We start from the raw sequence: 15100 nt of genomic DNA on the forward strand, positions 1-15100 counted from the left end.
TATTCAAGGCTTGAATGAAGGCAGGAAGAAGGCGCGCGTTTATAAACATCGGTTTCGGTAACTTTATATACTCTTGCTTGGAGACCCTTGCTTTTGGGCTTGTTTGTCTCACATAAGCATGACGTTGCCATCTCCTTACCGGCTTACATTATACGTACACGCGAAAGAATACTGCAGTCAGTCTGAAGCAACTACTACTGCGCTGTAGCCATCATTGTTCTCGTATCTGCTAATAGTTTTGCCGATGCTGCAATATTTGTACACACACACGCTGTGTCAAGAATGTATTCTTACAATAGGATGCAAAGAACAATACTGCTACGATCATCATACATATACATATATCGTGTAAACTGATGCATGTAAGGATCTAGGCAGCCGGTATTGCTGATGGCCACACCCACGATTTCACTCTGGTCCACCAAGACGGACGAACTGGTTCTACCGCAGCAGGTTCGGGCTTGTCTTTTTCCTCCTTGGGCGGCGCAATGTACGCCTTTGGCGGTCCGTTGATTCGAAGGGATTCTTCGTAGATAGCAACAGCTTCCTTCATGTTTTCCCGAATGTATTCTATGCGCTCCAAGCTGGGTGGATGACTTGAGCCGAACCAGCTTTCAACAATGGAACTCAAAGTTTCTGGTGGTTTCTCAGCAGGAGAGGCAACAGCGTCACCCGGAGCAGGTGTTGTACTCTTCTGGACCTCGTCTTCGATGGCAGCCATTGTCTGCCATACTTCGATAGCTGTTTCTGGATCGTAGCCTGCCTTGGCCATTAGCTTCAATCCGACAAGGTCAGCCTCTCGCTCTAGTTTTCGGTTGTATTTTGTTTCCGTTTCTAGCGTAATCAAGTTCGTAATCAATTCATTGATTTTTTCGTTGGTAAATCTGAAAAGACAAATATCATTACCATAATAATATCTGAAGAATTACAACAACGAATACTTACGGTCCGAGGGAATCCGTGACTCCCCAAAATACGCCTCGAAAAATGTCGCCGAGCATGATGAGGAGAGACGCGAATCCATGCTGTTCAACGACGTGGCGCTGCAACTTGTGAGCGATTTCGTGCGCCAAAATGGCAGCCATCTTGTCCGAATCGGCCTGCATAGCTCGCAGCATCAGATCGTACACGATAATTTGCTCGCCAACGCACAGAGCATTCAGGGTCGTGCTATCCCATATCAAATCAACCGTGAATTTGGGTGCCTTATCTTCCGCATCGTCGTATTTCCGCACAGGTTCGCGAATGTCATCTACGGCCACTCGGGCCAGGTTGTCGACGATTTGTTGCAAGCTTTTGACCATGACATCCTCTCGCGGAACGATGAGTCCGGCCTGTGCTGTCAGTAGCTGGTTTGCTGTTTCCTCAACGAGTTCTTTTTCTTCCTCTTCGCTTAGATAGATGAGGCGCAGCCGCGATGTATTATTTGCCTATATATTTACATTTCCATTGTTGTTGTTTGGTTAGCAAACACAATCGTCGATGGCGGCCACAATGATATGAGCAATGTATAAACCTGATCCAAGCCGACAAGAACAAGCACAACGATGCCGAGGAAGGGAATACTCGCCAAGAGCAGTCGTCTCTTGCCAATTTTGAAGAATGAATGCGGTAGCAACGTGAGGGACGTCCTTGACGATAGTGATACAAAACTGAGGAACTTGCCGGTCTTGAAAGCAGATAGTAAAAATGCGGGTAAAGGGATGAGCGGGACATGGTGTGGGCGTGAAGCATGAAAGTTACGAAGCTGAACAAACTGCTGCTGCTGCTGGTGGCGGTGGTATCGAGGTGACGGTCTAACATACGATCGCAAAGTAGGCTGGTGCCAGGAGGAAGGTTCGCTGAAATGAGATCTCGGGAAAAACACAAGGTGACTGTTGCAATGTGACAGGAGCGGCCGACGGACGGTTGCAACCTCCTGAACTCGGCGACTCAGGTGTCGCAAGAGCGTCATGCTCGAATGACCAGCAGGTTGGTGGAAATGAGAGTTGCGTTTTTATGTCGGTTCTCAGGGCGCCTGAGTTTTGATAGGTCCGTGCGACAAAAACGGAAAATCATGCTCCCGCATGCTCGTCATTATCATCGGCGCACCAACAACAACGGTGGTGGTTAATTCGTTGTCAAGGAAGATATGATTCAATCTATGTATCAAAGGATCATCATCGCGTATATGTTACAGCTTATTAATCTGGCGCCAGTTTTAACTTCTCAGAAATCGCATGTGCTCGCTGGTCAGCCACCTAAATTTCATTGAAGATAACAATGGAGCGAATACCAAATTGATTGCATGTACTGTATGTTTAACACTGCAGTTGATATATACATGGAGCTCATTAAATAGATAAGCTGTAATAGTGCTTGCTATGAATTATCTCGGTTCCTTTTATCGCACGAAATATGTATTGTGCTCCTCCGGTGTATCAAACCGCAACGGCCTTGTCATCATCTTCTGCAGATCTCTTTCAACCCACAGAACATCCTTTCCTATGCAAGAGTTCTCTCTGATATTGATATGATATCAAGAGGAAGATTGAGCGACATTAGCTGTGGCTCGGCTCGAAGCGATATTCTCACTGCTGCTGTTGGTCACCTCATCTGAAACATGCATTTCGGAACTATGTAGTCGCATTATCGGATCTACCGACTGGAAATTAATGTGATCCACTCCAAGCCCAGGAACATTACCGTCATTATAAGCAATCTTATCAAAAAAGCGCAGGATCCTGTTTCAATTGCTGCTTCTCGCACGCATGTACCTCGAATGTGTTGTAATTAGCAGCAGGAAAGCAAGGATACCTTACAGTATACAATCTGGAAAGACATCCAGTTCCAGGTTCCAACGTACATACATTGATAGCAACAGGATGAAAGAAGGTGACAAAGGGGAAAGGAGATGTGGCGTGCTTGTTGCGGGGGATGGGGTTGTTGTTGTTGTTGCTCTCTGCTTATGCGACAACGAGCAGCAGAAAGAAAAAAATGTTCCCTTTCAGGATCACAGAGTGAGTGGATCACTGGAAATTTGCTGTGCAACGTACAGGAAGGGGAGCCATCCCACATTTGGATAACTATGTACCGCTACAATTCTTTTGCCTTTCCCACTCGAGCCGTTCGCTTCTATTCCATACTCTCATCTCTGACGATTCACCTGAAACGCAATGTCAAAGCCGTCTTCCTTTGTCCGCGAATATAAGCTCGTCATGGTCGGCGGGGGAGGTAAGCCCGATCCTGTCATTCTATCTAACGTGCGTGCGTGGGCTCTCAACTCAACTTGACTGCTGCTAGGCGTCGGTAAGTCTGCCCTGACTATCCAGTTTATACAGTCGCATTTCGTCGATGAATATGATCCAACCATTGAAGGCAAGTTCCTCCTCGGATTTAAGCTAGTATTCTTGCTCACGGCTTTTTGAAAAAATTAGACTCATATCGCAAGCAATGCGTTATCGATTCCGAGACGGCGTTGCTGGACGTCCTTGACACCGCTGGCCAGGAAGAATACAGGTAAAACGGCCGGACGGGGGACGAGCGGGATGGCTGGGAAAGAGAGCCTAAACCTTTTTGTTGCATAGCGCTATGCGGGAACAATATATGCGTAACGGCGAAGGTTTCTTGCTGGTTTTCTCCATCACCTCACGCATGTCCTTGGAGGAAATCGATACGTTCTATCGGCAGATCTGTCGCGTCGAGGATCGCGATCATTTCCCTATGGTGCTTATTGGCAACAAGTGCGATCTCGAACACGAGCGACAAGTTTCGAGCCAGGAAGGTCGTGACCGTGCAAAACTATTTGGATGCGAGTATATCGAGACTTCGGCCAAGCAGCGCATACACGTTGACGACGCATTCTACCAGGTCGTCCGAAACATTCGACGTTACAACAAGGAAGAAGAAATGCATGACAGCAGGCACCACGACCATTATGGCGCACACGACTCCTCCGACGCTTCCTCTGACAAGTGCTGTATCCTCATGTAATAGCAATTCACGCATATATTTTTATATACGCTGCTCTCCTCTATATGCCTTCCATTTTCCTCCTCCTTTCCTTTACGAATCCGATGCGTTTTTTTCTCATCTAGTCCTATCGCTTTTCTTTTCTCTCTATTTAATGCTGTAGATGTATAAACCCAAGTAGTATTAGTGCTTAAGTAAATGATTCACTCGTAAAGACACAATTATTCATGTATGGTAAACGAGCAACATTTAACCGTCGAGGGGACATTTGACGACGTGTACCTGGATTGTACGCTACGATTACTAATATTATTAAATAGGCTAAAGAGAGGAGAGAGGAGAGAAAAGGAGCGAGCAGGTGAGGGAAAAGAGAGGGAATAAGAAGAAAGGGTTGGGGGAATGTTATGCAACGCGATCCAGTCGTCACATTCAACGAAAAGGTAAAAAAGAAAAAAGGCAAAAGAAAAAGAAAAACGGTAACGGTATAAGGAAAAGCGCAGTAATAGTTGTGGATATCTGGTTTGAGTTCTTTTTGTCTCTATCAAATTACAGTATCTGACACTTGATCTTCTTGTTCTTCTTGTCTCGTCCAGGCAACTGCTTGTTGATTTGTCTGACAACGTCAAAGAAAACCTCGTCCACGTTGACCTTGTATCGTGCCGATGTCTCGTAAAACGGTCTATCGCCCCATTGCCGCGATAACATCATCCCTTGCTGCGTCGATACCATTCGTTCATCCTCCAGATCGCATTTGTTGCCAACCAGAACCATTGGCACCTGGTTTGTATGTTGTTAGATATCATCGTAAGACACAGACCACAAAAAATTCTTTCATTCTTTCTTTCTTACATTCTCGGTCCCCTTGACGTTTACAATCTGGTCTCGGAGGTCGTGAAGATCACTAAGGGTGACTATGCTTGTGATAGAATACACGAGTAAGAAACCTTGGCCGTTTTTCATGTACAAGTCTCGCATAGCCGTGAACTGTTCAGTGCCCGCTGTATCGAGAATTTCGAGCACGCACTGCTGGCCGTCGACCTCCACTTGCTTGCGGTACGAATCCTCAATGGTCGGATCATACTTTTCAACAAAGATGGACTGCACGAACTGGACGGTCTAGATAACCAATGCCGCTGCCGTGTAAGCAAAAGTAATGACGACCAAGGGCGGCTTGTTTGTACAAGATGACTTACCAAGGCTGACTTACCCACACCGCCTGAACCCAGGACAACGAGCTTATACTCCTTCATTTAGAACGCGAGATGGAGGAGAGGGAAGGGTGAAGCAACTGGAAAGAATTTTTAAGTGGGTTGCACAAGGAACAATTTGCCCTTACTTGCTTGTCACTACGGTATCAATGACCTTGCTTGAAGATTAAAAATATTCAAGATTTATTACATACGATATTGAGAAACCGTTTTTTGTCATGTTTTTGGTTTGCATAAAGTAAGCGCGTCTTTAAGAGGTAACTTTGTATCCAGAAAAAAAGAAAAAGAAACAAGCGCACTAAGCTGATCGAAAGCGCGTCGTACAAGGCGGTACTGCTTCTCCTGCGACGTATACGCATCTAGAGTACTGTATACAGTTGCTTCTTCTGCGCAAGCCAGCCATCGATGGCGATGAAATCAAAGCTGATGCTCGTTGAATTACGAGCGACGAGCGAGCACAACTGATATGCATTGAATACTTACAGAAGTTGGTCTGGTCCTGACGGTCTTCAGCGGCGCATAGATATTGATAACATTGCAATCTTTGTAGATAACCCCGATCCAGAAATGGACTGCTCCAATACGCGACGAACGGGAGGACCTTCAAGTAACCTTCCTTATTTTGTTTCGATATATACGTTATCTGCCCCGTGCGTTGATGCCAGATTGCTTTACTTGAAGAATTTGTTGAGTTGATTGTTCTGAATTCATAAACTTCCTCGCATGGATCTACGTAGATATTTTAGTATGTGCTTCCAAATGCCGCTGAGAAAACATCAATTATAACGTGCTATGTGTACATTAACATGGAAGCGTTCTCGTTGCCATCTGGCAAGTTCCACGCAAAAGTGACGCAACTTTTTGTCATACTTACGGTGCAACGCCTAAGCATGATACAGTCCTCACAGTGGACATATCTGAGCGAGTTGGAGGAGAACGTCTTAAAACCGACGTTCTCGATGTTCACCAAGATTCCCACGGCCTGAGAGGTGGGGGCGAGGAGCCATGCAAGGAACGGACAGCTCATCGTGGAAAGTTAACACCATGCAAACAAGATGTATATCGTATGCAGTGAAATATGCAGGATGAGTATTTATGAATGAAAAGAAGAAATGCGAAAGTCAATAATGTTGAATTACACAAAAATTAATTAGCATGAATAACCCCAGTATTTCGTCATGGGCGAGGAAGGAACTTCGTCCATCAAGAGCAGTTTGTTTGAATAGTAGAAACGCGGGTCGACTTCATTGCGGCTGTAGTAGATGCGGCGGCCGTATGATTGCAAAGTCCATCCTTGCAGCATGGGAGGGTTGCGATGCGAAGCAAACGGGCCGATTTCGACAACTTGCAGCTCTGGGTAACCCGATTGCAGAATGGTAGCCAATGCATTGATATCCAAAGCGAGCCATGTCCTGGACAAGTTCAGATACTTGAGTATGGGCATTTTCTTGATAGCAGCAACGAGCCCTGACAGAGTGATATCCTTGGTTCCAGCTAACGAAAAATATTCCAGGCAGCGGGAAATGCGTGGTGAAATTTGTGCTAGGACGTGCTCGTCCATGTGTGCGTGGCCACCCAGATCAAGCACGCGTAGTTTGGGTAGGTCAAGAGAGACCAAACGACCAAGGCAAAAGGCACAAAAGTTTGATCCAGCAATGCCGTTAAAGTTCATGTTGAGGTTAAGTTCGGAGATTTGGTGGCACTGAGAAAGGAATGGAATAATTTCAGAGCAGCATCTCACACCGTGGCAGCCTTGCAAGTTGAGGTGAGTGAGCGATGATGGATCGAGGTGTTTGAACAGTGAACTGGTGATTTTCGTGCTTGCGAGATCGAGGCGTGAAAGCTTGTTGCCGTTGGCAACCAAGCGATCAAAGAAGGGTATAAAGAAGGCCTCTTGCGAGAGAGCCATGCACATGTAGAAGGAAATGCGGCTAAGCCGCGGAGGCAGGACCACATTTTCTGGAAGTTCCGATGGAACATCTGCAGCACTCCTGGACGCCTGCAACAACAGCGAGTCCATGGGGTCGGTCGGCTTGAGAGGAGGGGCGGTAATTTCGGTATGGGTATCAGACTTGTACGTTTCATTGTTAAAGACATGGGCCATCGCCGCTGTGAATTTGCGGTCGCAGAACCCTGTAAAGTCGAGCACCTCCAGTTTGGGATGGCCGTTGAAGATGGCGCGTATGACTGTAGGCTCTACAAAGGCATGCATCAATTCCTCGCCAACGAACAGCTGTGCAAGGTTGACGCATTGCAGAAGCAGTTTGGCGAGCACGTTGGGTTCAATGATAGCCTTGGCCTTGGCTTCTGTCCATCCAGATCCTCGGGCAGTGTAACTTGATAAATCCAAGCGACGGACGTACTTTAGCCATCCTTTTTGTGAAAAAGTGTCCAGATGGCCCACAAAGGAAGCGTATTGCCGCGGACCGCGGATGGCAACAGAAGTGTAGAGAACCCGCGTGGTGGCAGCATGGAAGCGACGATTCACACGGGCGAGGTTGGTGAGGTCGAGTGTAGATTGGCAGTTTGCAGCAACAAGTTCAATTAGTTCCAGAGACAAATGTTGCATCAAAGAGCTGGCGACGATGGAAAAGAAAGGAAGAAGAAAGAAGTTCTCAGTTGAGCTAGTGAAAAAAAACAAGTTTTTAAACGACTAGGGTGGACGCGGAATGAAGAAGCGGCAAGTTTGGGGGTCCTTTGATGGGAGCTGCTGACTTGCAATCGTGGGTGCACAAAGCCCAAGAGTTCCACGCTAAAGTGACCGATAAATGCAAGAAACGATTGGCTGAGAACTACTTTCGAGATCCATGCGCTCTGGTTGGTTCTGATAATCTTTTATCTTGCCAGAATTGGGCGATCAGGGAGCCCGCAAGTGAGCTCATGACAATCCAAAATGCGCAATTCTCACCTTTTCCAGCATGCTCCTGGCATCACTTTGTTTGCTCCTTTCTGCAAACAATCACGATGTGAAACGCGTATCTTGGAAACCGTTGTCTCCTTGTGAATATCCGTTGTAACTTATTCCCAGTCATTTAAATCTACTGCTGCTGACTGACTTGAGTCCGTGCTTTTCCGTGATGAGCCGTGACGCATGCGGGCCCGGCTGCTTTTGAACCCTGTTCCGTGACAAGGAGCACGCGTTTTTTTTTTCTCCAACACTGTTGACCATTCTCGAAAATCGGTAAGTGTTGACCTGCATGGCCGCAGCTCTTGCATTCAAGATGTTGCAGCACTTATTATTAACAACAACAAGAAGAAGAAGAAGCTCAGTATATTTTTTTTTCTGAAAAAGAAAAAGTGATTATCAGATTTGCAGCTGGAATTGCGTGATTATCACCATTCCGTTTCATGGCTTCCGTTAACACCTTTATGTCTCTATTCCAAGAACGTGATACAATTTGACAGCTGATTTCATCTGTGTTATTCACAGTGACTGATTTTCAGCAACTTGAGCGCATTAAGCAGCCCACCCACTGCAGTTTGAGCCTGATGTGGGTACCTGACACAGCAAAGCTTTGGCACGCGGCATGGACGGTGCCCCATCCGAACGAATGATTTACAAACAAAAAATGAGACTGAGTCGATGCAGCCATGGTTGTCTGTCGCAACGGAGACTCGCGAGTATTTTCATTAATCTTCCACAGCAGCGTCCCTCCTGCACGGTTCGGTACGGAAAAGGCCCGCAACGTGTGACACCAGGGTAAACCAAAAACGCACATTTCCTCTACGCATACTGCTGTATCTAGCGTCATAGCGATTGTCCAGTTACAAATTATTACAGTTGGCTTCTTCCCGCCAAAAATTCCGTTTCTGACATCATTTTTGATCTAATGAATTTTTACAACTTGGAGGAGGAGTGTGGGGAAAATGTTCTTATATTTATCGATCTTCCCACCACGACCTTGTACTTTAGTTTTTCTTCCCTAACGCCTATTCATCTCTAATGTACGTCCTGAATATTAACAGTGCTTGCACAGTTGCAGTGCTATTCCTGCTTGAGTTGTCTTACATCGTCGTCTCGAGAAACTGCAACTTGGAACTTTTGCAAGCCACTACATAGCTTGTTTACCGGGTTCTGCGCGTTGGCATTGATGAAAATGGCGTGGTGTATGCAGCTTTCTCCACGACCTTCGGAGCCACGGGTCTTTGTGAAAAGGAAATGGTCCAGAGCAATGTACTGCAGCAATACAGGACAATTTATGCCTACGTATCTAAATCAGCTTCAGCAGTCGGCTCAGATAAAATGCCCTGGCTCAGAATACCTTTATACTGATACTCGGAGACGTATAGAGTGCTAGAAGTTGATTTTGGTCACACCCAGCGAAAATGGGCCACCTGTCCTGAAAATGGATTGGCCAGCTTGAAGCAGATAGAACATTGTGTTTTTTTAAAGAAGTTTATTTATAATACCTTCTCGCCAGTCAGGCAGTGTTCTCAGAACGTCAGTGAATGCCGTACCCAGCCTTGGCAGTCGTCGCGAGTGATATGCTCAGACGCATGCTGAATACCATCACTCAGCTGAGTGTTTTCTATGACTGACGCAGGATCCTTGTTAACCACGTCCTTAAGCTTGGCCCAAAACTCTTCAATGGGGTTGAGGAACGGAGAATAAGGAGGCCAGAAACGGATCTGGTAACCTCGCTCAGCAACCCAAAACTTGACCTCTGGCGTCTTGTGAATAGCTGCGTTGTCCATTACGAGATACTTGTACTGCAGGCCTTGGGTGCTATGCAGCTGAAGACGTCCTCCATGAACTCCAGAAAGTCACTACGGTGGTTCCTTTTCTGCGAGCAGAACCCGCTGGCCTTTCTTTTCTTGGTTGTCGGCACGCGAACTTCCTGTCTGGACAAGGTAACCTTTTCTTCCCAATGTTCTCCTGCTCACCGAAATTCAAGCGTTGGAAGCTGGAAGCTGATTGTGATGCCCCACGTGACTTTTTTACAACCCACGAGTTACAAGACTGGTCGTATGATGCTTATAGGAGTAACTTCCCTGACCAGAAAGCCAAGCCAGCTACAGTTTACGCTCGCTACATCAATGACTTTGACTGGATCAAAGATTGGGAGGATCTTCCAAGTGAAGTGCACAGCCACGTCTCCCGTCTAAAAGCGTATTGCAAGAAAAAGGTACGTTGTACTTGTGTTCCTCAGTCAGAATACGTCTACGACGTTTCTCTTTACTTCTCTCAAAGATGCTATCGGGACGCTCCTCATACTTTTTAACCCGACTCTCTGCTGTACAATACCCAATTGTTTCGCTGCAGCCGATGCACTCATACACTTCTCAATGAAGAACTAGCCTTATCCTGAGGAGTGTAGAAAGTATAAGCGCGCCTTTCTGTCACTTCTCTCATATAAGAATCCTCATCTTTTGACCTATCTATTTGCACTGTCTTGGCTCGAGAAGATCTCTCAGAAGGCATTCTTTGCAAACACTGAGTGTGAAAAGTAATCGTTATAAGAGCAAATTACTCCTGGTCAACGATATAGTCCATAGACTCAGGTCTACCATTCTCGTCAACAACATTTCCTCGTCCATCTTCATAGAAAAATTGTGTGTTCATGTTTAAATCGTACAGTCGTGAGAAAGAACCTTGTGAAGGAAAATAGCAGCATTTAAATGTATACCCAAAGGCGCCAAGAACAAGTTTTTTTGGGCGTGCGACATTTGATTTCTAAGCAGCGAACATCTATTTTTTAGATAGGCGACATGCATTTTTGAAACAGCAACCTTAATTTTCATTGCTCAATAGCTGCGATATTACTTTTTGAAATACTGTATGAATATGGTAGCGTCCTCGTTGGCGAAATCGCCAGTGTAACGTCGGGTGTCTCGCCTGGCATCCAACTGCTGGATGATTGCGTGTTTGATGGCTGGGGTAAAACTCACCCATCGCCTGGTGTACTTTTCGCGGAGACAATGCTTCAATGCGTTGAAACTGCGGTTCAAGTCTTCGCTCAGCCGTTGTCTTGCTGCATGAGTGGCGTTTTTGGCCTGCAGCCGAGCTCCATCGAAGACCAGGCAGATTTTGGTAACACCGCTTTGATTGGCAAAGGTGTTCAGTTCGTCCATCGCACGAAGCACGAAAAGCCTGGCGATGTCAGTGTAGTGATCTTGCTGTTGAACTGCTTCTCGGCGGGAACTGGTAACGCGCAAGAATCCTACAGCGTACTCCTGAAGCAACCAGAAGAAATCGCAGCAAAAATCGATGTAGACCGTCCTGATCCAGTTTTTCGGATAAGAAGGTATGTGGCGCCCTTCTGTCGTTCGTGTTTGTCGTAGGTATGCATGCAGTCCTTTAAGACCCATTCAACTACGAAATATAGTATACTGTAATATATATAATATAAAGAAGTTGCAGCTGTGTAATACTCACAACTATATCAAGCAGTTAAACTTGAGATACATTAAATATGGTTTTTTGTTTTTTGTATCTGATAGAACATCAGCATCTATACGAACTGTTTATATACTGGACCTTGTATGCTTACAGTTCAGAGAAGGTAACAGTTTCGAAAGAATTACAGAATGTGGTGATTTTGGTTTCTTTTGATGCTAACAAACAGACTATCGCTAATCTTATCAACCATTGTCGTCCGGTTTGGAAAATAAGTGATATTTGAAAATGTTCGTTTTGTTGCTTTGAAGTATTTTGGTAAAAGTATACATAAAAAATAGAAAAAAATGTAAAAGAAGTACGTTGATGTGTGGGATGGGAATGGCCTTTTTGACAAAACTGTCCGGGGAAGGAAATGGTTGATCAATGCTAGAATCTTGTCTTTGACAAGTATGAGACTTAGTCTGTTTACACGAGTCACTTGTCAATCTCTCGTAATAGCTATTTACTCTCGCCTTTTGTAGGAAGCTATACACCGAGTCAAGTGATTTATTCCCACAAACGAGGTATTCTTTATAGTAATTTATATTTCTGCATGACAATCACTAGAATTGATTCTGTAGATAGATATAAAACAATGACAAGGACCGTTTTTGCGAACTCTCCATTTCGACTACCGAAAGATCTATCCGCAATACAAGCATATCTTTCCATCTTACGAACGTTGCCGATGTATTGATAAGGTATTGCATCATCTCTATCAATCTCCTGGGCCAAGCATTTGAAACTCTGAGCATACAACACTGTTTCAGGCCTTTTTCTTTGATGTAGTATGCGAAGCATGAAGTATCATTCATTACACGAGAACACATGCTCTTGGTTGTTCCCGCCCTCCTCTCCCTTTGGCTTTCTACAATACTTTTACTGTCCACTCAAGAAGATGAAGAGCATCATTATGGGGAAAAGATTCTTATTTATTATAGCCTAAGTTGTACATCGAACAATAAAGGGAAGAATGATAACAGCAACCAAGATCACGAAGTCCGAAGTGTAATTGGACTATAAGATTTGCGAATGTCTCTTGTAATGAGATTCTCTCCATTGGCTTCCACTTACACTCGTTCGTCAAAGGCTGCACGCTTTCCGGTACGTCCATATTGGACGCTGAAGGCGTGATCATAGTCTCACTGTCTGGTAACTTTGTGGGTGGTACATGTTTCGTCCTCATTGTATGCGTTTCACCCATCGTGGCTGGCAGACATGCGAGTTAAGCTCTTGCAGCAAATGGTTTCTGGATGGTTGTTTCAGGAGGCGTGCGTCTGATGATTTATGCATTTTCAGTGCGCATCTACCTATCCCTATTACTAATTTTCTCATTGTATGTTTAAATGTGTATCCTATCTATCTGTCACCCATGATCTCATACCGCAACCCGCTATCGTATGTTTCGACTTATTGTGACACCGACATCATAAGCTCTATGTTGCGACATTTATCTAAGCATTTATGAGAGTACGAGACGAACTCTTCGAAATCGCTCAAACTTATAAGGCTGCACGCTTCATTAATTCTGGTCATGAGTGTCTCCTTCAAGAACCTGCTGCGCTTGAGTTTGCTTTTGACTATCGACCAGAACTACTCAATAGGGTTGAGCTCAGGAGAATAAGATGGAAGATAGGCTTACCGGTAATCACGGGACGTGATATACTAGCTAGATCGTTAGACGTATGGATGGGAGCGTTACCCATTACCAGATAGTGGCCCTTCGTGTGCGGATACTGGTCCATCTTATCCATTATGGCCTTCAAAAGCTTAGATACTGTCCCTGTGCTCATAAGCCCAGCACAGCCTCCTCGCTTTCTCTTCTTGGCTAGCGGCTGTGGCAGTCTCAGGCTGCACTTAGTTAGACATGAGGCAGAGATCGCGCCCAAAACAGTGGTTGTCTGCGCTCGTGTTTTGGGCGCAGTGACTACCGCAGGCGAACCTTTCTTTGACCAGCCATACCGCGCTTCATGTTAATATGAAAGGCAGATCCATCAAGAAAAACACAGTTTTTCCCGAAGTCCATATCGGTCCTCTCCCACTTGCGAACCCAGTCAAGACGCTGTTCGTGTCTACAGGCTGGAACCGGGCCTTCTTAAGTGACAGGTTGCACTGCGTCCTCACAAAGTCATAAACGGTACTCTTAGAGACTTTGAGCCCTTTAAAATTCTGAAGCAGTCGCTCCATCAACTGCTCCAAGACAACCAAAGGGGTCTGGTCGACGTACTCTAGAATGACCTTCTTATGCTCTTCACCAGGGATACGCAGACGATCATTCTTCTTACGCTTCTCGAATATGCTATGAGGATTCACTTCATATTGTTTGGCCCATCTTTTGAGTTGTACGGACATGGATACATCGGTTTTCATTGGATGGAAAGAGTGTACAATAAAAGCAAAGAACGCTTGTCGATCGGCATGCTTATGTAAGTTTATTGATCCTTAGAGCCAGATTCTTTCACCGCACTCTTAGCGACGTGGCTATCAGACTTCTTGTCTTGGCTCATGTTCATGGCCAATCCATTTTCAGGACAGGTGGCCCATTTCGCGAGGCTGGCTCAAATTCAGAGTTCCAACACTACATTGAACTGTACGGAACAAGGCAGGGTCTACGTCTCAAGCTACATAAAGCGCCATTTGGCCTGCAAACTCCCTGCGTCAGCAAGCATGCAAAGTGTGAATGGAGAGTTCCGAGCATCCGAGGCAAGCTGGCAGGGCGGATAAGTCGTAGTTCTTCCTAATAGATCATACGCAATGGTAGCGACTTTGCTCACCAGAATCATCAAAAAGCTTGCTGTAATGTTATATGAATGGGAAGAAGTAGACAGGGAGTCGTAACCTTATCTACAACGAGTATATCGCGTAAATCTTCCAGATCTTTTTATCACGATTATGAGCCAGACGCGAGAATTGTAGATATGTGTGGATGAGCAACATATCGATATTTCCATCGCGTGAGATGTAAAAGCTCTCTATACTATCGGTAGACGCCAGTTCCAAGGATTAGACCAGAGGTTCTCTCTCTCTGAGCAGTAGAAGCCTGAACTGCAAAATGCCTTTCGAATGAAGCAGGAGCTCGTTGATCAGTGTTTCATACTCTTGACCATCAGAAGCTCTTCTTCCCACTCTTCTCACGATCTCGTCGTGTCATCAGCAGCAATACTCTAATCCAACGAGTGAAATGGTTACACAATAGAAGTAGTAGTGTCACTATCTTCTGTACAAGTGGACTCGCAGGCTCGCTCCTCTTCGCCAGGGCGAGAATGAAGCTGTCGTCCCAAGGGAAATGATTTAACAGACACTGCACTGATTTTACGTCATAGTAAGGTATACTTTACTGGAATACTTCAGGATATCACCGGTTGCGTATAAGGTTTATTCGAGTGCCGTCAATGGGACGGGGTGTCGACGAAGGTGTAAGCAACGAGGTCGAAGTATGGTTAGCGATGCAGGTCTGACCACCGTGTGCCAGTTTCGTGTTCGATGGCTCCCCTCATTCTTGGATATGTTGCACCCTTCCACCGTGTGGCAGCTTCGGCGAGATTCCTTCCAGCCTGACCGC

At 45.5% G+C, this 15100-nt stretch overlaps 8 protein-coding genes across 8 annotated transcripts; 3 read left to right on the forward strand and 5 right to left on the reverse strand.

Annotated features, from left to right (window-relative positions):
- Window positions 1-370: 370 nt before the first annotated feature.
- Window positions 371-1954, reverse strand: VTP01DRAFT_2296 (uncharacterized protein; the record flags this gene model as incomplete). The annotated part of the gene is made up of 3 exons (XM_069380741.1): window positions 371-884; window positions 946-1430; window positions 1517-1954. The coding sequence occupies 3 exons, from the start codon at window positions 1952-1954 to the stop codon at window positions 371-373; spliced, it is 1437 nt and encodes a 478-aa protein (XP_069237799.1).
- A 1201-nt stretch (window positions 1955-3155) lies between these two features.
- Window positions 3156-3972, forward strand: VTP01DRAFT_2297 (uncharacterized protein; the record flags this gene model as incomplete). The annotated part of the gene is made up of 4 exons (XM_069380742.1): window positions 3156-3213; window positions 3283-3357; window positions 3417-3498; window positions 3567-3972. 4 exons carry the CDS (start codon window positions 3156-3158, stop codon window positions 3970-3972), a joined length of 621 nt encoding a protein of 206 aa, XP_069237800.1.
- Window positions 3973-4497: 525 nt separating this feature from the next.
- VTP01DRAFT_2298 (uncharacterized protein) lies at window positions 4498-5201 on the reverse strand (the record flags this gene model as incomplete). Its single annotated transcript, XM_069380743.1, has 3 exons — window positions 4498-4728; window positions 4801-5067; window positions 5145-5201. The coding sequence occupies 3 exons, from the start codon at window positions 5199-5201 to the stop codon at window positions 4498-4500; spliced, it is 555 nt and encodes a 184-aa protein (XP_069237801.1).
- A 1108-nt stretch (window positions 5202-6309) lies between these two features.
- On the reverse strand, window positions 6310-7728 carry VTP01DRAFT_2299 (uncharacterized protein; the record flags this gene model as incomplete). The annotated part of the gene is made up of 1 exon (XM_069380744.1): window positions 6310-7728. One exon carries the CDS (start codon window positions 7726-7728, stop codon window positions 6310-6312), a length of 1419 nt encoding a protein of 472 aa, XP_069237802.1.
- Window positions 7729-9144: 1416 nt separating this feature from the next.
- On the reverse strand, window positions 9145-9854 carry VTP01DRAFT_2300 (uncharacterized protein; the record flags this gene model as incomplete). Its single annotated transcript, XM_069380747.1, has 2 exons — window positions 9145-9336; window positions 9618-9854. The coding sequence occupies 2 exons, from the start codon at window positions 9852-9854 to the stop codon at window positions 9145-9147; spliced, it is 429 nt and encodes a 142-aa protein (XP_069237803.1).
- Window positions 9855-10027: 173 nt separating this feature from the next.
- On the forward strand, window positions 10028-11495 carry VTP01DRAFT_2301 (uncharacterized protein; the record flags this gene model as incomplete). The annotated part of the gene is made up of 3 exons (XM_069380748.1): window positions 10028-10269; window positions 10952-11404; window positions 11486-11495. The coding sequence occupies 3 exons, from the start codon at window positions 10028-10030 to the stop codon at window positions 11493-11495; spliced, it is 705 nt and encodes a 234-aa protein (XP_069237804.1).
- Window positions 11496-13060: 1565 nt separating this feature from the next.
- Window positions 13061-13908, reverse strand: VTP01DRAFT_2302 (uncharacterized protein; the record flags this gene model as incomplete). The annotated part of the gene is made up of 3 exons (XM_069380749.1): window positions 13061-13131; window positions 13181-13504; window positions 13581-13908. The coding sequence occupies 3 exons, from the start codon at window positions 13906-13908 to the stop codon at window positions 13061-13063; spliced, it is 723 nt and encodes a 240-aa protein (XP_069237805.1).
- Window positions 13909-13956: 48 nt separating this feature from the next.
- VTP01DRAFT_2303 (uncharacterized protein) lies at window positions 13957-14279 on the forward strand (the record flags this gene model as incomplete). The annotated part of the gene is made up of 2 exons (XM_069380750.1): window positions 13957-13964; window positions 14027-14279. 2 exons carry the CDS (start codon window positions 13957-13959, stop codon window positions 14277-14279), a joined length of 261 nt encoding a protein of 86 aa, XP_069237806.1.
- Window positions 14280-15100: the final 821 nt, after the last annotated feature.

This window comes from Rhizomucor pusillus (assembly GCF_041956525.1).
Source record: "Rhizomucor pusillus strain CBS 183.67 unplaced genomic scaffold VTP01scaffold_12, whole genome shotgun sequence".
Lineage (NCBI taxonomy): Eukaryota > Fungi > Mucoromycota > Mucoromycetes > Mucorales > Lichtheimiaceae > Rhizomucor > Rhizomucor pusillus.